Source organism: Salvelinus alpinus, chromosome 26 (genome assembly GCF_045679555.1).
Source record: "Salvelinus alpinus chromosome 26, SLU_Salpinus.1, whole genome shotgun sequence".
Taxonomy (NCBI): Eukaryota; Metazoa; Chordata; class Actinopteri; order Salmoniformes; family Salmonidae; genus Salvelinus; species Salvelinus alpinus.
Genome location: NC_092111.1, coordinates 31,760,476 through 31,784,328, shown reverse-complemented (window position 1 = coordinate 31,784,328; position 23,853 = coordinate 31,760,476). Strand labels below are relative to the sequence as shown.

Sequence of the window (23,853 nt, the reverse complement as noted above, 5' to 3'; positions counted from 1 at the left end):
TATTTAAATCCGACCGACAGAGATGCTGGGCGCATTCCTGCGCGCACCGCACAGGGCAGATTTGGCCTACGCGTCAGACCCGACCCGGGCAAAGCACAAGATGACAGTCGGATGGCCAACGTGCCCTCACCAAGCTCCGGCGTACTGAACTACCCCTTCTTTCTCGGCTACACGTCCAGTGTGATGAACTACAAAAAGTCTGAGAAAAAAATGCAGGTCTTACTCCTTTTTAAACGTCTACATTGTCCACGTCCTCAAGAATGGATCTAATTAAAACGATGCACTCGTCATCATCGACGAAGCATTGCCAACGTTTCTGAGAGAAGGCTGGAGATGTAGGACCACATGACTTATTGGGGATGGGATGGGATGGGAGTCGTATAGGATTTCACTTCTCCTATTGGTCCGAGGGCTGACTGTTGACACGCAGACAAAGGAACCTCCTGCCATATAAATAGGACTGATTGGTCTGTATTATTCTAGCATCACGGCAGCAGGTTTCCAATCTTGGAGTTACTCTAGTCACCACAACTGTATGCCTGCTTGAAGTAGTTAAACAGGGCACTGCAGCACAAGGAGTCTGCATGTCTGCTTAGACATGCTCAGCTTTGTGGATAACCGGATTCTGTTGCTGCTTGCAGTAACTTCATTTCTAGCATCATGCCAATGTAAGTTTGATATGTTTTTGTCTTTTACCGAGGATTTTTGTCCTGTTTTAAGAGTTCAGGAGGACCTTACAGCGCTTATGCTTGGCTTTTATATGGAACTTACTTGGAAATAACCAGAGGACCACTAAAAGTTATTTTGAGGGCTTCCCTCTGGCTGTATAAAACCGAACGGATCCTGGTCATTTCGGTGGATTCTTCATTCTTTTTCCGTGGATACAATTGCCAATTGAATAGTCTCAGAGAAACGCACTGATGAAAACGTTATCACAGCCTTGAAAGAATCGTTTAAAGTTGTTAAGGTAGTGGCTTTGAATAGATTTTAGAACAATGGAACTGCGAACAGCTAGACTACAATTGGAATGTATCTGTAAACTCCTAGGATGAAAAGTTTGGGGCGTTGTACATACTGTTCAGAGTCCAGGGAATTAACTTTTATTATAGGGAATTGAAACGTCGCCCCCTGGTGGTCAATTTAACAGCATCCCCTTTGGCATCATCGCTCCCAGATATATTTTCTATAGAAATACATATAGATCTTTACAAAAGTATAGATTTTCGATCCCAAAATTATTTTGACATATTCTTGAGCAACTTAGTGCAAGCTATGACCTATTTGTTAGGCCTTGTGAAAGAGAAGGCCTTGTGTAGAGGTTTAGAGCTATTTCATTTAAATATAGTTAATATTTATATTATAAGAATTAAGAGCGTTGTTTTCAAGTAAAACAAATGACATTTGCGTTGTATATACAACTAATATAAGTTAAAACAATCTTTTCCATTATGATATTCTTTTAAGTGTCCAAATGCGTTATCTAGTGGTCACGTAAGGACATTACAACGCAGTATTTTAGCGGAGGTGCGATGCCACTCCATCAGCAGGGCAGGACCAAATGTAGAGGAACCGGTTGTTATGCCGCATCATAATGAGGACACCACTGAGGCCTAAACAGGAAACGCCTAGGTCATAACAAGCAACATAAGATGATAGTTCTTCAAAACCATTGACAATGTAATTTAGACCAAAATGTAGTAATTTAGACTCCTCAAAATCGAGTTGCTATACATCAGGGCTGTCCAACCCTCTTCCTGGAGATCTACTGTTCTGTAGGTTTTCAGTCCAATCCTCTTCCTGGAGATCTACTGTCCTGTAGGTTTTCAGTCCAATCATCTTCCTGGAGATCTACTGTCCTGTAGGTTTTCAGTCCAATCATCTTCCTGGAGATCTACTGTCCTGTGTGTTTTCAGTCCAACCCTCTTCCTGAAGATCTACTGTCCTGTGGGTTCAGTCCAACCCTAATTTAGCATCTCTGATTCAGCTAGTTAAGGTCTTGTTGAGCAGCTAATTAGTAGAATGTGTTAAATTAGGGTTGAACTGAGAACCCACAGGACGGTAGATCTCCAGGAAGAGGGTTGGACTGAACCTACAGGACAGTAGATCTCCAGGAAGATGATTGGACTGAACCTACAGGACAGTAGATCTCCAGGAAGAGGGTTGGGCAGCCCTGCTATACAGAGTAGATAATAGGCAATGATGCAATACAAAAGCATAGGATAGCATATGATAGGATATAATTTACTTAGGTATACTATAGTGAATGCTGATCACTTAATTTATAGCAGTACATCCATATACAGTACCTAATTACACTAGGCTTACTTCTGGTCTTCGTTCCATCACAAGTTGATTTCCTTAGGGGATGCGGATGCACAGGCCTTTGAAGCCTGTAAACACTTGACTGCTGGCTGGTTGGCAAGTGTCTAAATGACACTGACATTTCCAGTCAGTGAGAAGTTGTCAACAATGCATTAAATATAATTCAGTCATATTTGAATATTTTTATTTTCCCTAAAGATGGATGCTGTTGAATTTTAGTAGCTATTTCAGGCCTATATATGACCCAATGTTGTTGTTGAGAAAACTCCATGGAATATTGTAGAAGCTAGGCCGCATTTATATGGACAGTTTTGATACCTTTCACCTTTTATATGGTTTTGGTTGTTTTTGTCAGATTGCCTTTTAGATGCTTATCATTCTAATCTTTCTAATCTTTGTGTATATTCTGGAAACAAATAACAACAGTTATATTTTGCTATCTACAAAGGAAAATAAGGCATTTTGCATTAGACAAATGGGTCAAAAGAAGAGAGAATTTAGATTGCTCCAGAAACTATTTTACTATGTTAGTTATCATGTTCTAACTGAGTATGTCCTTTCCTCCTCCTCCTCCTCGTTGAAACATCACAGCGGTTAGTACATGTGCATGATATTATCTATCAAAACAGCTTTTAGAAGAGATTTTACCTTTTTGCATCTCATCTGTTGGTTCCAAATTCCAGCTAATATTCGGTGAAAGGATCCCTCTGTCGACAATATGAGCAATCTCAACTATAGCGGAGTATTTCAGTTTGATTTTAGGCTACCTCTGAAGAGGGTTATTTTTTCTTTATTTGCTGCCAATGAATAGGTGAGGCTCCTATTGGTCAGGGGTGGTGTCAGTGAAAGTTAAAACTGCCAGTGCTGGTGCTGGTTTACCCATGGGGCCGCTGGGCACAACGGGCCCTTTAATAGGATCAGGAAGAGGTTTGAAAGCTAAAAATGGCAGATACATTCCAGGCCCATATTCAGTAAGTCTCTGAGAAGTGCTGATCTAGAATCAGTTTAGCATTTTAGATAATAATTAATACAATTATGTGGAAGGGAAGACCTGATCCTAGATAAGCACTCCTATTATGAGAAGCTTTTTTAACACAGGCCCTGGATTTGGCCTGTATTATATCTTCTTCTTTTTTTTACAGTATAAAGGAAGTGTTTCTTGTTTAAAATGGTCTGTTATAGTTGAGATTGCTACAAATTGCTCACCTGGATATTGTTTCTCAGCTCTATGTTGGCATTCTGATGCTTTAAAGGGGTAGTGTTTCTATAATGTGAAGTGATTATGATTGATTGATTGGCCTATACACCTGCATAGCCTACTGCCATGCAACATCAATCTGGATTTGGCATTAGATCACTGACCCAGCTCCATAGTGCACCTTTAAACATCTCTCTGCAATAGTGCTTAATATGATATTATATCTTTGTGCTGTTATCTGTTTGATATAGTTATCTGCACAAGCATGTGACTTATAATATACACTTATGCATGCAATACTGTGTTATGACACTGGCAACTAATATGCTTTGTTGGGAAAAAAGAGAGATGAGAACTGAGGTACGGTTGATATAGCTTACACTTTGAATGACATAAGAAATGTAGGAAAGACTGAATAAATAAATCTTAAATTTATTTATCTTCTTTTCTATTTAGGGTGGACTCAAGGTGAGCAAACATGTTCTTATGTGTCATTTACTAGTATAGAAAAGTGTGGCATATCTGAACTTTGAGGCTCAGGATTACTCAAAGGTCAAGTGAGAGGCCGAGTCAGTATGCACTGTTGACTCATACAGTAACATTAATGTGTTGACATGCTTGTCCTCAAACTGTAAGGTCAAGTTTGTTTATGTACACATTATGACACATAGCAGTCTATCTTCTAACGCTTGAACTCAATTAAAGGAAAAATCCACTCAAACTATCTCTTGGTATTTTTTTCATTAATCCACTGTTGATACAGTCCCAAAATGTTTTACATGTCAGCAGTCAAATTTTCAAGATATTGGACTTTCAAGAAGCAAAGTGTCACTGGCCACATCATCACAATGATCAACATTGGATTAATGAAAAAAATACCAAAAGATAGTTTGAGTGGATTTTTCCTTTAACATTGATGCAATCTATTTGAGATTAGGGTCTGACCAGCTTTGCTAGAAGTACTGATATGCTTTTAAAATGTTTATTTGAGTGGTTTGTCTTGTATGTTTGTCTGATTAAGATATTTTCCCACCATAGGGCCCAACGGGAGAGAAAGGACCTCGAGGTGACAGGGTAAGCAAAGAAAACCCAGCTGTCCCCTATGGTGTTTAGATGTTGTAAGTTAGGTGTCTGCAAGTTACTACACTTGTTTAAATGTACATTTCTGAGAGGGCTACATGACATACTTTGACCCCGTTGTGGCCACACCCCTTGATCACATGGCACAGAGGCCTACATCCTCGATGTTGACAACGATATTATTGGATGTATTTTTACCCAGATATATTATAAACATATAAGCAATAACATATGATTTTAAAATGGCTATAAATCAATTATACATCATTTTGTAAATTGTAGTCATTTTGTAATAATTTAGAATGTTTTCCCATTTTTCTATAGTGTACAATACAGCACTTATAGCATGTTACAGGACTGGGTAACATCACAACAGAAAACAAAACAAAAAATAGAAAGTCATCATAAACAACATCAGAGGATGAAGGACATTTCCAGCGGAATTACAGCATGAATATGTATAGAATATAAAGTATTTTAGCTGAAACATTTCTTTAAATAATAAGTTGTTTCTATCGCTCTCTCATCTCTCAGGGTCCCCAAGGCCGTAATGGAAGAGATGGTAAAGCTGGACTCCCCGGCGTTGCCGGCCCCCCTGGTCCCCCTGGACTTGGAGGCGTAAGTTCAGCTATATCATTATGTCCCTCATTTTCTCACTCTAAAAACGAGCATGTTTCAGTCACACATAAAATGGCTGACAGTTCTGTAACAAATGTTTTCATTGGCTGGCAATTTTTCCCCCTGAAAATGGAGGACATTTGTAACTCTAAACGTGACCAACAGAACTCATCTGTTTTGGTTTGTTACCGGGGCAGGGCACTTGGTTCCTCTCAAATCAGCCATGGTAAAAGTGTTCAGACTGTCCCTTGAAGCCTTACCTAGTACTCTCTAGGGATGAGTTCAATTGGGTGGTCTTGACCCCATGACCTCACACATGACCTCATATACCCTTATGACTTTATACCTTGTTGACCTATGAACCTTTGACTCCACGATGACCCCCTGACACTGTAAATCATAAACATGGCTTACGCACACAACAAAGTGATTGGAGGTTCCAATGACCTTATATTCTGAGATAATTTCGTTTTAGACTAAACTTATTTTCAATACTGGGACAGTTTGTCAATATTGTTCATCATGGTTGACTCTAAGAACTACTATTCTGATGTCTCAGGACCCTCTGGGATTAACCAATGGAATTATGACTACTATACCATTATTTTTTGTCAAACATGGCTTTTATTAATTGTTCACTTCTGTGATAATAATGTGTGTCCCTGTTTTGTTTTGCCAGAACTTTGCTGCTCAGTTTGATGGAGGTAAAGGCAGCGACCCCGGACCTGGACCCATGGTGAGGCCTCCGGACACAAGAGGGAGAGGGACCCTGAATTAACCCCAAATTAAACCCTCACCCCTAACCAGTTGGCACACCCTGTAGGCCCTTCCTACTTGGCACTAGCACTAGCACTGTCCCTGCTTAGCCCTTAGGCCATTATTCCCTTGTCACTAGTCCTTGCCTAGCCCCTGACCCCTAGGCATTTGTATGGATCTGATAGAGTTGTAACCGTGAAGCTGATAGCCTTTCATAATCTTATCAATGCCTATGGAGTAGGCTTTCTTTTGGGATTCAGCCAGAAACAGCATTGTAGATCATGAGCTGTTAGGAAACTGATCATAACCTCTTCATCGTCCAGCATATGACACCAAACCCTGCAGTTATTTCTTCATCTACTCTGTAGAGACACATCAAGATACATAGCTAAGTTTTTACCAATAGAATACCAATTCGGTAACCATGAATAATGTATTACCATTATATTCTCTTCAAATGTTATCCCTCTTCTTCCCAAATCATTTAAGATTTAAATTTGGATAAGATTTCACACATTTAACACAGCCTTTCTCTGCTATTTTAAGCAAAAGTTTTTGTTTGACATTTTTCCAATTTCATTCCCCCTACACTGATTCATATCCGAATTGGACGTCCATTTTGATTGAACAGTATTAAGATCATGTACAGTAACTTTGATCTGATTTCAATGTGCTTTGTCTTTCTCTCCTCAGGGTTTGATGGGATCTAGAGGGCCCAACGGACCATCCGGATCCCCTGTAAGTAGTTCTCAAATGATGTCAAATGACACAATGTTGTTTCTTTTTCTCATATAAACTCAACATGAAGGCCAGGACTCACAGGCCCTAGTACAGCCCCTAACTAGGACCCCTACTATAGCCCCTAACTAGGACCCCTACTATAGCCCCTAACTAGGACCCCTACTATAGCCCCTAACTAGGACCCCTACTATAGCCCCTAACTAGGACCCCTACTATAGCCCCTAACTAGGACCCCTACTATAGCCCCTAACTAGGACCCCTACTATAGCCCCTAACTAGGACCCCTACTATAGCCCCTAACTAGGACCCCTACTATAGCCCCTAACTAGGACCCCTACTATAGCCCCTAACTAGGACCCCTACTATAGCCCCTAACTAGGACCCCTACTATAGCCCCTAACTAGGACCCCTACTATAGCCCCTAACTAGGACCCCTACTATAGCCCCTAACTAGGACCCTACTATAGCCCCTACTATAGCCACTAACTAGGGCCCTACTATAGCCACTAACTAGGACCCTACTATAGCCACTAACTAGGACCCTACTATAGCCCCTAACTAGGACCCCTAATTAGGACCCTACTATAGCCCCTAATTAGGACCCTACTATAGCCCCTAACTAGGACCCCTACTATAGCCGCTAACTAGGACCCTACTATAGCCCCTAACTAGGGATCAGATCACATGTTCAGAATGGAATAAGTCCTGGTTCTACTCATCACACCTAACTGATCACATAGTAATAAAACAATGTCTCATTTGGATAAATCGACTCACTGTTGTGTCGTTTTCCCATCAACAGGGACCCCAAGGATTCACAGGACACGCTGGAGAGCCTGGAGAGCCTGGACAGACTGTAAGATAACTCTCTCATGGAAACTGTAACCCACTGTTACATTCTCTCTATAACAGGTTGATCAGAGCTCAGCATGTCACTCTATACATATCTCCTTACTCTCTCTCCTCTACCCCTTATCCCACATCTTCAACACTGTCCCATGTAGTATAGTTATAGTCCAACACATCCCCACACAGTGATACCCCATAGTCAATTTGGTCTAAACAGATATTCATTTCTCATACCTGTACGTTAACCATTTCAACTCTACAGACACAGATGAAGCCATCAACACTACACTACTACACAGAAAGGCAGCCTAAAACATTGATCACAGAATTTGACTATGACCTTACCCTGACCTCTGACATCTCTCTCATCCAAGGGCTCCATTGGTGCTCGTGGACCTTCTGGATCCGCAGGCAAGCCCGGTGAGGATGTAAGTAAAAGGTTAAAATCCTTGGTGTTATTTTGGTCTAACTGTTGGTTTGATAACTATCTACCTGTGGCACTACTTGCCTACTGGGGCGATTAGTGGATGTGGAAAATGCTACAGACGCATGCTATCATGATAGTGGACCTACAGTATACACATCTAATGCAGCTTGTCTGTTCAATTCTAGGGTAACAACGGAAGACCTGGAAAGCCTGGTGACAGAGGTGGCCCTGGAACTCAGGTAAGGGCAATGTCCAGAGCTGACAGACTTTAACAAAATATACATTCACACTAAATATACATGAACCCATAAAGTGTCATCACGTGAAACCTCTTCTCTCCCTCCTCTGTAGGGAGCTCGTGGATTCCCCGGAACTCCTGGACTTCCTGGAATGAAGGGACACAGAGTGAGTATTTACATAAATACCTGCCTGGCCCTGCCTCTAACGACCTCCCAAAGACGCTGTTATACAGTATACCTGTTCTGTCCTGGAGACACACCTGGGTAGCATTCAGGAGGGTGCAACGCTCTGAAGGTTACAGATAGAGATTACTTGTATAGAGCTGACATGATTCTCCATTCCACATGACAGAGAAGCATGTCTGTTCTACGTAATACATTTGTATCTGGATGTTCTGTAATGTTGCACCCCACTGAATGTGACCCAGTCACACACTTCCCTTGTAGTACTAATCTCAAATGACACCCTATCCCCCCCCACTGTGGCTCTGGTCAAGTGCACTATGAAGGGAATGGTGTGTATTTTGAGATGCAGATATAGTCTTTAGAAAAGACTAGTAATGATGGGAAATTAGGAGTTTTGTCCCATGAGAAGCTGAGCGAAAATGCATCCCACATCAAACAGAATACAAGTAGCAGAGATCTCAAGATTAAACTCAAATTAATATTCCCTCACCAGATAATCAATATGAGAATTAATATGATCTGAACGATAAGGGGGTGGGGGAGATTACTTGTTTCCTGTTCTTAATTGATTTTAGACTATAATAATTGTGTATTGTCTCAGGATGCTAACCTGTTCTCTTTGTGCTCCAGGGTTACAATGGTCTGGATGGACGCAAGGGAGAGTCTGGTTCAGGAGGTGCTAAGGTAAAGTTGCAGCCACAGTACATCCTCCTCAATCACAACCTCATTCCTTTATCCCTGTCAAATCCCACAGATTGCACAGGAGGCCTAATGCAGAGGTGTAACAGACATTTAGCTTTCATCTTTGTAGGCCACAGATTAGGCCTAGTCCTGGACTAAAAAAACACTTTCAATGGAGAGATCCATTGTGCAAGCTTTTGACTTGACGTATAGGATTAACCTGGGTCCGGAAACCTACCCTGTAACACCTAAAAGTAAAGTGAATTTCACATACAGTAGCACATTTTAGTGCACGTTTAGTCACAATCCCGCTACATTGATAGCGGTTACTCAAATATCAGTGTTTGTTTTACCACTTGTTCACCATAGTACCTACATAAATCTCTGAGAATTACATTTCTATTACACCCATGTTTACCAATCTAGATATATCCAGTGTTCACACCGTTCGTCACCTATGACCTGCTGTCATCTGAATACGTGTTCTCCTGCTTCTCCCATAGGGTGAGACAGGTGCCCATGGAGCTAACGGAAACCCCGGATCAGCTGTAAGTTCACACATTATGTCACCCTTCTCTTTTTCATCATATTGTTCCCAAGAGGAAAATGTCAAAATTAGCATGTTGTCAGGTGCTAGCCCGAGCCATATGTATCACTAATAGAACACGTCACCTGCATAGCCGAGTCTGAATGTACCCCACATTGATTCTTTATCATTTGTCACATGCAAAATACATTGCGTTCACATAGCTGATTGCAAAGGAAACAGTGGAGATGAGTACTTGCTGTATCCTCTTCACTGTCTACTGATTACCAATCACTATGTATTATCCTTGTTGGGAAATCAAATGTACAACCAGTAATATATCATACTATACTCACTATATACATGCACTTAAAAATAAATACACACTTGTACTCAACCATACTCTCTCTCATCTCTCTCTGCCTCTCTTCCCCACCTCAGGGTTCTCGTGGTCTGAATGGTGAGAGAGGCCGTGCCGGCCCTGCTGGCCCCGCTGGTGCCCGTGGTGCTGATGGAAGTACCGGACCCGCCGGCCCTGCTGTGAGTGCTACTTCTCCTTTGACCCCATAACCTCTGACCCCTTAACCTTATGGATCACCTAGGGGTGACCCCTCTGTTGACGTTACTGTATCTGCCTAGTTAAATAAAGGTTCAATTTTTAAAAAGATTACAAAAATCTTTAGGCCCAGATCTGATCTAGGATCAGCTTATCCCTCTCGTAATCCTAACCTAAATCATTACAGGTGGAAATGCTAAAACTGAAGTTAGATCATCCGCTTCTAGGGGTAGCTTCATCTTACAACACTTTCTGTAACCCTTGACCTCTATTTCACTATGTCATCTCTCTATTTCCTGTTTCCCAGGGTCCTCTTGGAGCAGCTGGTCCCCCTGGTTTCCCTGGAGCCCCTGGCCCCAAGGTAAGGGATGTCATCATGGTCATCTCCAAAGCATTTCTACATGATCACAATCCTTAGTATATCATGGACATTATTAGTGTGGACACCAGAGAAGATTCCCAGTTCTGGGAACCGTAGAACCACATCTAAAGAGCTTTCTCAACACCCATCATGATTCTCTAATTGGTTATCACTATCCGATAATCTGATTGATTTACTGTCTAAACTAAAGGGACCAATCATGTTGACCAAACTAATGATTCCATACATAGTGGTCCTATGAGGATTTCTATACCATAAAACATCTATATAACATCTATATAACATCATAAAACATTTTATTACCCATTTGAATGGATTGTGTGACTCAATCAAAATGTTACTGTAACAGGGAGAGATTGGAGGTGCTGGAGCCAATGGCCCATCTGGACCTCAGGGAGGCAGAGGAGAGCCCGGTACTAATGGAGCCGTTGGCCCCGTCGGTCCCGTTGTAAGTATATACTACCAACATACTACAACATTATCACAGTGTGAAATGTCATATTGAAGGCTCTCTTGATTTTCTTGTTACCTGGTCCTGAAATACATACTCTAACTCTCTCCAATGGTCATATATATTTTCCATCATGTTGGTTGGTTTCTTGGCATCGCTACACACTTGTCTGTAACACTCTCTCTTTCCTTTTCCTCTCCTTGTAGGGTAACCCTGGTAACAACGGTATCAACGGCGCCAAGGGAGCTGCTGTAAGTATTCTGGCCATAGTTGCATTGTGGTTAGACTAGATTGACAGTCCAAAGGTAATTTAGGGTGAGACAAAGGTCAAGATGTAGAATCTTGTTCACTTGAGCCTTGGACTCATATAGGCATGATATGAGTTATGATTGAGGCACAGCAGTTGACATATCAGCAAATAGCACACTCAAATAGCATCAACGATGAATCGCTTTAGCTTTAGAATTTATGAAGGACAGAAATGAATTCAGTTGTTCCCACATTACATGGAAGTGATATTAGCCATAAGTAACTGTTCTAGTGACTCCATTGGGTGATTAAGTAATGTTATGGTCATGTGGTTATGGTAATGTAATTAGGTAAGGTTATGGTAATGTAATTAGGTGATGTTATGGCACTTTGATTAGGTCATGTGATTAGGTAATGTAATTAGGTGATTGTTATGGTAATGTGATTAGATAAGATTATGGTAATGTGATTAGGTAATGTTATGATCATGTTTATGCAGTAGGTACTTCAGCTGTCTTCTTACTCACCACTCTTCCATCCTGTGTGTGTGTTCTAGGGTCTCCCCGGTGTTGCTGGAGCCCCTGGTTTCCCTGGCCCAAGAGGAGGTCCCGGCCCCCAGGGCCCTCAGGGATCCACTGGAGCTAGAGGCCTTGGTGTGAGTACCGCTGGACCTAAAAAGCAGCTCAACAACACTTTACTAACACAATCTGTATGAATATTGATCATGTATCTGTGTCTCTTTGACTGCAGGGTGACCCTGGACCCTCTGGACAAAAAGGAGATTCTGGTGCTAAGGGAGAGCCTGTGAGTATCCATACTACTGCTGTTTAGCAGTATAGGTATGCTCTAGCATTATGTCAGTACATGGTGTGTGTTTGTGGCTGTCTCTAATGTCTCTGCTTTCTCCTTCAGGGTCACTCTGGTGTCCAGGGTGCCGCTGGTCCCGCTGGTGAGGAGGGCAAGAGAGGCTCAACTGGCGAGGTTGGTGCCACCGGGCCCGCTGGTCTGCGTGGAGCTAGAGTGAGTATATCATACCAGACCCAGTGTGGGGGTACAGTCTTGGTGTTGCTATAAGGTGCAGGTGAGTGGTTATGGTTGACTCATGTCTGTTTGTGTCTCATAGGGAGGTGCTGGAACTCGTGGTTTGCCTGGTCTGGAGGGAAGAGGTGGTCCCATTGTAAGTCCCCCAAATATTCTGTTTACTAAAATATTATTAACAATGATGAAAGTTGTTCAAATGCAGGAAGAAAATAGTGAATTTTACCTTGTAATATAGTGACTGTTCTGTACTCATGGGTTCCTCTTCCTCCTCCCCTCTCTGCCAGGGTATGCCTGGAGCTCGCGGAGCCACCGGCCCTGGTGGTATCCGTGGAGGCCCTGGTGATGCCGGTCGTGCTGGCGAGTCTGGTCTGACTGGAGCCAGAGTAAGTGTCACACACACCTGTCAATCATAATGTTTCAATAAGATGTATAATGGATTCTCTGTCTAATCTCTGAACCAAATATTGCATGTGATCTCTAGCTGTGATACTGAATGACTAACAAGTTCTGTCTGTTAATAGGGCCTGCCCGGAAACTCTGGACAGGGTGGACCCCCAGGCAAGGAAGGCCCATCTGTAAGTAATTAAACACATCTCCAATATTCATCCTTTCAAACACTGTATATCCTAAAATATTAGAATACAATGAAATTGCTTGTCATGATAATGGATTGGTTCAAAGCACTTACATTGTATTGGTGGTATGGTTACAGTAACCCACCCCATCCACCAACAATGTTAAAACCCACCTAGTGGTGGTGTGCCATATCTGATCCCTGTTGTTTTGTATCCTATTCTAGGGTGCTGCTGGTCTGGACGGACGCACTGGTCCCCCCGGCCCAACTGGACCCAGAGGCCAGCCCGGTAACATCGGATTCCCCGGCCCCAAGGGACCTGGAGTAAGTAGAACCAGGAAGTAAAACCAGGAAGTTGATCTACTAGCATGAGATTGGACTGTGAGAGAGACAGCTGGGTTGTTGATGCACTTCGATATGGGCAAAATGGGATCAAATTAATAAACAGGAAGTGAAATTGAAGGACAGAATATGGACAGAATATGCTCGTATATTCTGTCAACCAACATGAAACGATGATCATCTGACGTTTCCATGGTCTCTTCTTCATTCTCACCCTCCAGGGTGAGGCTGGCAAGGGTGGTGATAAGGGACCAAATGGTGCAACTGGTCTGAGAGTAAGTACCCCCGCATCAGACAACATTCATTACATTACCAACTCTCTACTGTTAAAGGCATTCATTTACTACTATGGTAGCCATCTCTCAAATTAGCAGTTGGTAAAGCTAAGTATCCTAAATCTGTGACCTCGTATGACTGATGGTACAGAACCAAACAGTCAACACAAATGTATTACTTACTCTACATCTATAGTCATTTATTACAAAAGAGTTGTTTCCTCAATGAACTTTGACTGAACTATCATTCACCTGCTGCCAGTGTCAGTGTTTCACCTAGCTCTCCCTGTCTCTGCTTAGGGCGGCCCAGGTGCTGATGGTAACAATGGAGCCCCCGGCCCTGCTGGAGTTGTTGTAAGTAGTCTATTATATCTATACACTATTTCCTCTAAATACACAGTAAGAACTAGAATCTAATCTTACAGTGAATTGTATTTGATTGAACTTGATTCTCTCTTCTACAGGGTAACGCTGGTGAGAAGGGAGAGCAGGGACCCTCTGGTGCTCCAGGTTTCCAGGGTCTGCCCGGCCCCGCTGGACCTGCTGGAGAGGCTGGCAAAGCTGGCAACCAAGTGAGCAACTAAACCTAGAACCTGTGATCTGTAACACAAACCCACTGTACATCCACAAACCCATAAACACTTCCACAAACCTACATCCACAAAGCCATAACAAACAAACTTCCACAAATACATTTACCCTGTAACACAAACTTAACAGCAAATTCCATTTTAGTTTATAGAAATATTACCTCCTGTTTCCTCAGTTTCAGTATATTCTCTTTATTCTAATAGTATTCTCGCTATGTAATATCTTGCACTAACAAAGCATTCATCTCTCAACAGGGTATGCACGGAGACCAGGGACTCCCTGGACCTGCTGGCGTCAAGGTATGTCCACTCATGAATACCTCTCACAGACCATTAACTATGATCTTCTGACAGCTGGTCAACCATACACCTGTTGCCATGCACATGATCCTGTTCACTCATTTACATCTTTATATACATCTCACACCCACACACCTGTAGTGTACACATACTGTGGTGTGCCCATGACAGAGCCCTGGTGCTGACAGTCGCCCTCTCTCTCTGTCTGTTCCTAGGGAGAGCGTGGAAACTCTGGTCCTGCTGGCTCTGCTGGATCTCAGGGAGCCATCGGTGCTCGTGGACCTGCTGGAACTCCAGGCACCGATGGTGGCAAGGTGATCCCAGCTCTATGAAGGGCTTAGAACCATATTACTGTTGTAAACAATGGCCAGAGTTTTCCTTGTCATGTTGTGGTCTGTAATATCTTCTGGCCCTACAAAAGATCTGGTAGTACCAATGTATGGTTTTGATGAAGACGCAACCCGATTCTGTATGAGAAATACACCACTGTTCTTTTAAGCACTGTAGTCAGATGAAGCTCCTAACCACTCATGGTCTTGCTCCATGAGACGGATAGCTTATAGGTGGAACCATTCTTCACCAATGTCTGTGTTTCAGGGAGAGCCTGGTTCTGTCGGCATTGCTGGTGGCCCTGGACACCAAGGACCCGGTGGCATGCCCGGTGAGCGCGGTGCCGGTGGTACTCCTGGACCCAAGGGTGAGAAGGTAAGTCCCCCAGAATATGCCGCAAGTAAACATATACAAAAAAGTTATATTTCACAAGACAAAAGTTGAATAAAAGCTGTAATTGATGTCAATTATCATTTCTGATGTGAAATGCAGCGCTTGACAGTTATTTTACAGTACAAACATTGGGAGAATTTGACATTCTTATCCTTAATGCAGCATCTTCTCTGATAGACCTTGACTAAAACAATAATATATAATGGTTATTTTAAACGAGTGACTAACATGTATTTTCCCTCTTTCGAATCTAGGGTGAGGGTGGACACAGAGGACTTGAGGGTAACATGGGAAGAGATGGAGCCCGTGTAAGTTCCTCTCTCATCTCATTAGGTCACTTTCACAGTACATCCAATACATTGATATTCTGTCTCTATTGTGTTTTAGTCTGACTTTGTGCCTTGTGTCTCTTTCTAGGGTGCCCCCGGACCAAGTGGACCCCCTGGACCTTCCGGTGCTAATGGTGAAAAGGTAAACAGCCTGAATATCGTCTCCCTTAGTCCTCAACACATGAAAGGATAGCAAAGGATGAATGAAACACATTGGTTCAGATGATGAGAAATATTTTGGGGCTCACTTAGGGAAGATTTGTCAATGATTATGCACATCCAAGATGGAGTACCATTCACTCACCTACCGAGCAGGAATAGCGAGGCTTCTTCAAGACTCTTTGGCTCTTCACAAGTGATCAAGATATGTAATGGACTATATTGTTGAGTATGGTCATTCTGAATATTTGGACAACAACAAAGGCCTCTAGTCCAGACCAGAGAGAAGAAGTAGTAGCGCCCCACCTGCCACGGTCCGTGCTATCCGGGATCCTTGGAGTGTCCCTACCCCATTGATGTGGAAATTATATACAGCTGAAATTTGAAATGGTAAGGGTTAGGTAATGGTTATGGTTAAGTTGGGAGTTTGGGTTAGAGTTTAGGGTATGGCTGTCCCTAAGAATTCCAGATAGCACTGACCCACCTGCCACAGCTTCTGAATCTAGAATCTCAACGTCGCCATTTGCTGGACAGTTTTCAGTAGCACACTGCCAAGGTCCAAACAGCTGATGTCATCTTCAAATGATGGAAACCTGTGTTACGGTCAGGAGGGCACACCATAGCGCCAATATTGTTTTACGATTTGCATCAGAAAACAAAACAAAACATTTCTGATTGGACAACTACCTCCCTGTTTCAAAACCGTTTTCCTCCGTGCTGTGCCTACTGGACATGCCCCTGGAAGACACAACACTGCCTGGACACCTGCTCTATTATACACCATCACACTTCAAATTCATCTACCAGGATATGGCAACTCATTGTTGTGCTTGTTTTGGAAACAAATGGTAATTAATAAGCTTCAACATGAATACTGGACATCCTGTGGAACTTGAAAGGGTTCATTGATCAAAGTTATGCAGACCATGAAGAAATGTTCTACATCCGAGCTTCCAAGATGAGTCTTTCAGATTTTTGGGTCGATTCAGCCTTTACATTCTCCATCTTTGCTCTCTTTCAGGGTGAGTCTGGCTCCTTCGGCCCTGCTGGACCTGCTGGTCTTCGTGGACCCAATGTAAGTACCTACAACTACTTATATAACACATCAAAGGAATTAAGGACTAACATGATCTACTATTCAGAATATCTTCCCCAAAACACCAGTCAACCCTATTATGTTCCTGCTCTGTTTTAGGGAGAGCGTGGAGAGGGTGGACCTGCCGGACCTCCCGGCTTCGCCGGACCCCCTGTAAGTACTGCTTCGGTTGATACCCTGAAACCACACATAAACATGTCACATGTATGCATCAGAATATAGTGATTTTCTTTAACATGGAGACGTATACCCTCAAACATGTGTTCAATTTTGTGTATGCGCGCCAACACACACACTACCTTGTGTTGCTGCAGCCCTTGTTCTGTTCTGACCCGTGTCTTTGTGTTCCATGCAGGGTTCTGATGGTCAGTCTGGACCTAGAGGAGACAAAGGACCCGCTGGTGGAAAGGGAGATGTCGGCCCCGCCGGCCCTTCTGGACCTGCTGGCCAATCTGGACCTTCTGTAAGTCTCACTCAGAAATGCTATCTTCAACGGGAATCAACTATATCCATTCACACAGACATCATGTACTGTAAATTATATAATTTACTGACTTTTCTCGTCTTCTTGTCTAGGGTGCTAGTGGACCAGCTGGCCCCCCTGGTGGTCGTGGTGATGCTGGACCTTCTGTAAGTACTGTCACTGATATCACACACACGACACCACAGGTGGCTGCTGAGGGGAGGACGGCTCATAATAATGTCTGGAATGGAGTAAATGGAATGGGATCAACCACATGGAAACCATTTGTTTTATGTGTTTCATACCATTCCAATGACTTCTTTCCAGCCATTACTATGAGCTCGTCCTCCCCAATTAAGGTGCCACCAGCCGCCTGTGAACGACACCCCATCTCTCTGTGACCCAGTGACCTTGGCTGCGTTCTACCTTTGACCTCTGTTCTTTCTCTTCAGGGTCTGACTGGTTTCCCTGGTGCTGCCGGTAGAGTTGGAGGCCCCGGTCCCGCTGTAAGTACACACACACACACACACACACACACACACACACACACACCTCTCTCTTTTTTTCCCCTCAATAACTTATCCCGTCCTTTTCCCTACACACAGGGTATTTCTGGGCCCCCTGGCTCCGCCGGTCCCGCTGGTAAGGATGGCCCTCGTGGTCTCCGTGGTGATTCTGGTCCCGGGGGACCTCAGGGAGAGCATGGACAAATTGGACCCTCTGGTATCGCTGGAGACAAGGGACCCACTGGAGAGAGCGGTCCTCCCGTAAGTCTTCATAGCTCCCATTGAGGCATCTTCTCAAGAATGGATGAGATTTATGTCATGCCTTTCACTAGCCCAGATCTGGTGGTCTGTTTGTGCTGTTTTGCAATAGGACCATGGGAGTTGGTAAAACAGCACAGAACAGATCTGGGACCAGGCTAGCTTTTCATTTAGTCTCAAGGCATTTTACATTGTTTGGGTTGCATAACAAAACACCCCCATTCACCACTAATGGTGATAGGGGGAAGTGATTGTTTCTTTCTCTGTTCTCTGCTTTTCTCCACTCTCACCTCCTGATCTCCTGTCCCTGTTCAGGGTGCTCCTGGTACCGCTGGACCCCAAGGTGTGCTCGGACCCTCTGGCTTCGTTGGTCTGCCTGGTTCCCGTGGTGACAAAGGTCTTCCTGGCGGTCCTGGTGCTGTGGTGAGAACATCACACCTTCTGTTATTTCAAAACATTATTCAAACTGCCTTTGCAGAAACATCTGACTTGCAGAACAAAAAAAAGCTCTGGAAAATGTGCTATTTGGCATATAATATTGGAATGATCAAAAATGTGCTAAAACACACTTCTTGAAAATGACATGCTATTCCAGACTAGTGCAGCCCATACAACCATATTAGTCTGTGTTGCAATCCATTGATGAGTTATGGATACAGTACATTGACTGTGTGTTACTATGGTATGTGTTTGTACTGTGTTGATCCTGTGATACTGTGTGCCATTCAGGGTGAGCCTGGGAGACTTGGACCCGCTGGTGCCTCTGGACCCCGTGGTCCCGCTGGTAACATTGGCATGCCCGGTATGACTGGTTCTCAGGGAGAGGCTGGACGTGAGGTAAGGATCAATTGATTCATTAATTGATTTGTTAAACAAGTACTTAGAGCCTGTAAGTAAAGACATGGCTCAAAATCGAAATTACAGTTCACGTGCAGTTCCCATGGCAGCGCAATTAACATGCTATTTTGTCACCCCACAGGGTAGCACTGGCAACGATGGACCTCCCGGCCGTCCCGGAACTGCTGGCTTCAAGGTACACTCCTCTCTGTCATGTGTGGTGTAGGGTGAAGTTGCCCCTAGACGCTGATCTGGGGGTCAGTTTTGCATTTTCCCCACTAATGGTTAAGGTTAGGATTGGGAGAGGGGAAGCTGATTCCATTTTACAGGCTTCATCACAGGAACATGAAACATTCATATGAACGGACCTTCATATCAGTTGAAACAATGTCTTGAACTTTCAACTTTGAACCTTGAACTTTGCCCCCTTGCAGGGTGACCGTGGTGAGCCTGGTTCTCCTGGAGCCCTTGGAAGCTCTGGTCAACCCGGACCTAACGGACCCTCCGGCGCCGTCGGCAGACCTGGAAACCGTGGAGAGGCTGTAAGTTCATATTCACATAAAACAGACATAACTTGTACACTACACAAAGGAACTGTTACTGTGGTTCCATCTGTAGCATATTACTGTGGTTCCATCTCTTAATCTTCTTCTTCTCTTCCTCTCTAGGGCCCAAATGGAAATGGTGGTCCCGTCGGTGCTGCTGGTGCCCGTGGTGCCGCCGTGAGTACCTTATCCAACCTCATCTTGACTCGGATGGCTGAATTAAGACTTGTCTAATCATTTTAACTATCATAATGCATCAACGTAGCCTAATTGTGCCTATACTGTAGGTCTATATGAAATAACGCACGTCTGTTATGGTTCTGTCTCCTTGTGTTGTAGGGCCCCGCTGGTCCCCGCGGAGAGAAGGGTGGGGCTGGAGAGAAAGGAGACAGAGGCATGAAGGGTCTGCGTGGACATGGTGGTCTACAGGGAATGCCCGGACCAAACGTAAGTCATGATGACTGCTCTGACCCTCCATCCATCCAACATGATCTAATCTCATATCCTGAAATAGCCCATATCCCCAAGTTTGTATCACCTTCATTTACAGAAGCCTTATAGCCATGTCAAGTAAACATCTGAATAATTTACTGTATGACAATGTTCTTATGCTGTAGCTAACCCTGAGGTCTACTATCTTACATATCCCGCCCCTGCAGTATTCTGTAGCTACCCCTGAGGTCTCTAATCTAAACATATCTCTCCCTTCCAGGGACCATCTGGTGAGACTGGCTCTGCTGGTATCACTGGACCTGCTGGACCCAGAGTAAGTAACCAGTGCTATCCACATCAAACTCCCTCCGTTGTATCTTCCTCCAACTAGACAGATAAAAGACATATATTGACACATGTCCTTGTCATCTCCCTCTGCTTGTCTCTAGGGCCCTGCCGGACCCCATGGTCCCCCTGGTAAGGATGGTAGAGCTGGAGGTCATGGTGCTATCGGACCTGTTGGACACCGTGGTTCCCCTGGACATCTCGGACCTGCTGTGAGTATATCTAGTACTCACACACCTGCCTCAGTCAGTCAGTCAGTCAGTCAGCCAGTCAGTCAGACAAAAGCTACAGTATGGCTGACAAAGGGGGATGATCTAATAAGCTCTGTGTGAAGGCAGATACTAGCTGTTAACATCCCAACACATAATGTATCTAGGCTAACATGTAATTAGCTTAAACATAACTTCACAAATACAAGTTGCACTTGTAGTGACCTTTGACCAAGGTTGAGGTTGTTAACTCTCTTCTCTCGCCCACAGGGTCCCCCCGGCTCTCCTGGTCTTCCCGGACCCGCAGGTCCTGCTGGTGGCGGATACGATCAGTCTGGTGGTTACGATGAGTACAGAGCCGACCAGCCCTCTCTCAGGGCCAAGGACTACGAGGTGGACGCCACCATCAAGTCCCTAAACTCCCAGATCGAGAACTTGCTCACCCCCGAGGGTTCCAAGAAGAACCCCGCCCGTACCTGCAGAGACATCAGACTCAGCCACCCCGAATGGAGCAGCGGTGAGTTGGTGCCACAGACACATCTCTGTCTTTCTCTTTATTGATTGGTTGACTCACTGAGGTGCCTTAGAACCATCATACTCTCTTAACCAATAAAATATCTACATCCTTCGAGTCTCAACAACTTTGCATCCCTATCTATCACTACATTTCACTACCAATACTCTCCTTGAGCGATCAAACTCATAAAATATACAGTATCATGTCGAACCTGAAACTTAAACAACACCTAAAAAAGTAAAACCCCAATGAAGCATTAATAATAGTGTTAGTAGTATTATCGGTGCTAATCGATGTTTCTCGTTCTTGTCCTCCCCTGCAGGTTTCTACTGGATCGACCCCAACCAGGGCTGCATTGCTGATGCCATCAAGGCCCACTGTGACTTCTCCACCGGACACACCTGCATCCACCCTCACCCAGAGAGCATCGCCCGCAAGAACTGGTACAGGAGCTCTGAGAACAAGAAGCACGTCTGGTTCGGAGAGACCATTAACGGTGGTACTGAGGTGAGCAGACTGAACCTGTACTGATTCTAATGACAAGAGCGGACAGTTTGAACATCAGGAAGACACATTGATTTGATTGGCACACCAGTCTGATTTGAGGCATGTTTTACTAGTATAGTATTGAACCATGTGTTTGGCTTACATTAATATCCACTACCATTAACGTGATTGTATTGGTTCCATTTTAAGGAGATCATTAGACATCTATCTATACGATTCTTCAACCAGGTTTTTCTCTAAATGCTTGAGACTATATCTTGACACTGATCCTGTCTTAATTCCTCCTATGTTTCACAGTTTGCGTACAATGACGAGACCCTGAGCCCCCAGAGCATGGCCACTCAGCTGGCCTTCATGCGTCTCCTGGCCAACCAGGCCACCCAGAACATCACGTACCACTGCAAGAACAGCGTGGCGTACATGGACGGAGAGAACGGCAACCTGAAGAAGGCCGTGCTCCTGCAGGGCTCTAACGACGTGGAGCTGAGTGCCGAGGGCAACAGTCGCTTCACTTTCAACGTTCTGGAGGACGGCTGCACTGTAAGTCCCCTTTCTATTTCCACCGCAATGTCTGGAACAAGAGCTTTGTTCGTTCTCTCTCTGTGCTCACTCACACAAATAGATGCAGTGCATGGTGGAAGGGTTAACTCAGGCTCAGGGTAGTTTTCTATAACTTATTGGTTTGTGAAAGAGTTTGGGAATCTGACTCTTTATTTAAAGTATCATAGGCTACTGTAGGGTATTATTGTAAGTGAAGCATTTGTATGTTTTCACGATTTGATATACTGAGTGGGTGCACTATTCTGATACATGGTTTCTCCTTTTGTCCTACCTCTGCAGAGACACACTGGCCAGTGGAGCAAGACAGTCATTGAATACAGAACAAATAAACCATCTCGCCTGCCCATCCTCGACATTGCACCTTTGGACATTGGTGGAGCTGATCAAGAGTTTGGTTTGGACATTGGCCCAGTCTGTTTCAAATAAATGGACTCATGATAAATTAAAAAAAGAGAGAAAGAAAAAAAAAGAATCTCTGCCCTTTCTGTGTTGTTTTTATACTGAATGCTGATTTCCCTCTGCGCATCCACTTGCTTAAGCTGGGCTCTATCGGAGAGGACCAATGGACTGAACGGAGCGTTGTGCAATGCAAATTAATACAGCAGCCCAAAGAGACGCGGGAAAACACCATGTTGTGGGACATGTCATCATTTTGTAAAAAATAAAAGAAGTGTAATAAAAACGCTGAACGTATGCATCACTTTGTGGTCTTTGTATATCTTCCAAAGAGGAGGTTTAAAACCACAAAAATATTACAAAAAAAGGTTGAAGCTACCTCATGCCTGTTTTTTAGAAAAAAATATTGAGAACCTGTCTGATCCACAACCTAGAAGTTACGAGTTCTAAGGCTTCAAGCTCCGTCCTGTATCAAAGGTGCTGAATTACTTGAAGCAGAGACCTATGGTGCTAAACATGCAGCTGTGTAGGAGCAGGAAACCACTCTCATTCTTACTGTGTTTCTTTGTATTGACTTTGAGTCTTGCACAGGTTCCCCCTGATTAACCCCATTTTAAGCAGGTGGAATATTCCTAAATCTGGTCTGATGTTTGTTTGGTTTTGACCGTTTTTTAAAGGTTTTTTTTAAGTTCATTTTTGTCGAAGTTTTTGTTCAGCCATTTTTCTCCAATTCCCCCCTTCAATACAGTGTTCATGCTGACAGCACATTATTTCATCCATTTTTAATGGATTTTAGGCGGCCTCTCTCTCTCAAAAGAAAAAAACCACAAAGTTTATTGTACCTATTTTGTATATGTGAGATGTTTAAATCAATTGTGAAAAGTTCTGAAATAAAGCATGTCCAATGTTCCCAAACACCATTCAATGACTAAAGTGCTTTCATGTTTTATAATGATAATATCATTAAATGATGTTGGCGTCGAATGATTGATTGTTTTGTGTTTTTGGTTAGAGTACTTAACTTTTCATTTCACATGTCATTTTCAACCAAGAGGAGAATACAAAGACCCTGCCAGTATTCAAGTAACTTCTTTAATCATCATGACCTATGTTCTATAAGTCATTGTCAACCAAAGACCTATACTTTTTACAAGTTTAGAAATAAAATAGGCCTAAAAATACATGACTACAGACGCCTGTTTACATTTTTCAATGCATCCACTGCCTCTGACAATAGACATTTCTAATATTTCATCTTGCATAATCAAAGTAACATTTTGTATTCAAATAGAATTGTGAGACTTGGGTCACAAAGGCTTCAATAAAAAGTATGCAGCAGTGTTGCATGTACACTATACGAGATAATCTGCCTGTTTACATTCCTCCCACAGTGGACTTCGAGGTAACCTCATCCCTGCAGGCTCCAATTGCTGGAGCATAGACAGAGAGCGAGCCGGCTGGTGCACGAGTTTAATTTACGCAATGTTGACATAGCGCCGCTCAGTGGTTAATGAGTCAAGAACAGATCCGGTAGAAGTTGCCTCTAAGGCTAAGCAAAGTCCTAAAATCAGTTCACCAGTTCACCCA

General features: G+C 43.5%; 1 protein-coding gene across 1 annotated transcript; it reads left to right on the top strand.

Annotated features, from left to right (window-relative positions):
- Positions 1-477: 477 nt before the first annotated feature.
- Positions 478-23,186, top strand: LOC139555161 (collagen alpha-2(I) chain-like). Its single transcript, XM_071368729.1, has 49 exons — positions 478-668; positions 2,286-2,287; positions 4,559-4,594; positions 5,135-5,218; positions 5,898-5,954; positions 6,668-6,712; positions 7,518-7,571; positions 7,939-7,992; positions 8,177-8,230; positions 8,343-8,396; positions 9,047-9,100; positions 9,601-9,645; positions 10,065-10,163; positions 10,487-10,540; positions 10,911-11,009; positions 11,219-11,263; positions 11,818-11,916; positions 12,012-12,065; positions 12,174-12,281; positions 12,385-12,438; positions 12,587-12,685; positions 12,824-12,877; positions 13,102-13,200; positions 13,440-13,493; positions 13,794-13,847; positions 13,958-14,065; positions 14,339-14,383; positions 14,599-14,697; positions 14,981-15,088; positions 15,361-15,414; positions 15,524-15,577; positions 16,616-16,669; positions 16,790-16,843; positions 17,046-17,153; positions 17,267-17,320; positions 17,606-17,659; positions 17,759-17,920; positions 18,233-18,340; positions 18,647-18,754; positions 18,897-18,950; positions 19,189-19,296; positions 19,423-19,476; positions 19,639-19,746; positions 20,012-20,065; positions 20,181-20,288; positions 20,556-20,802; positions 21,125-21,309; positions 21,607-21,849; positions 22,150-23,186. The coding sequence occupies exons 1-49, from the start codon at positions 599-601 to the stop codon at positions 22,294-22,296; spliced, it is 4,059 nt and encodes a 1,352-aa protein (XP_071224830.1). The 5' UTR covers positions 478-598; the 3' UTR covers positions 22,297-23,186.
- The last annotated feature ends 667 nt before the right edge of the window (positions 23,187-23,853 follow it).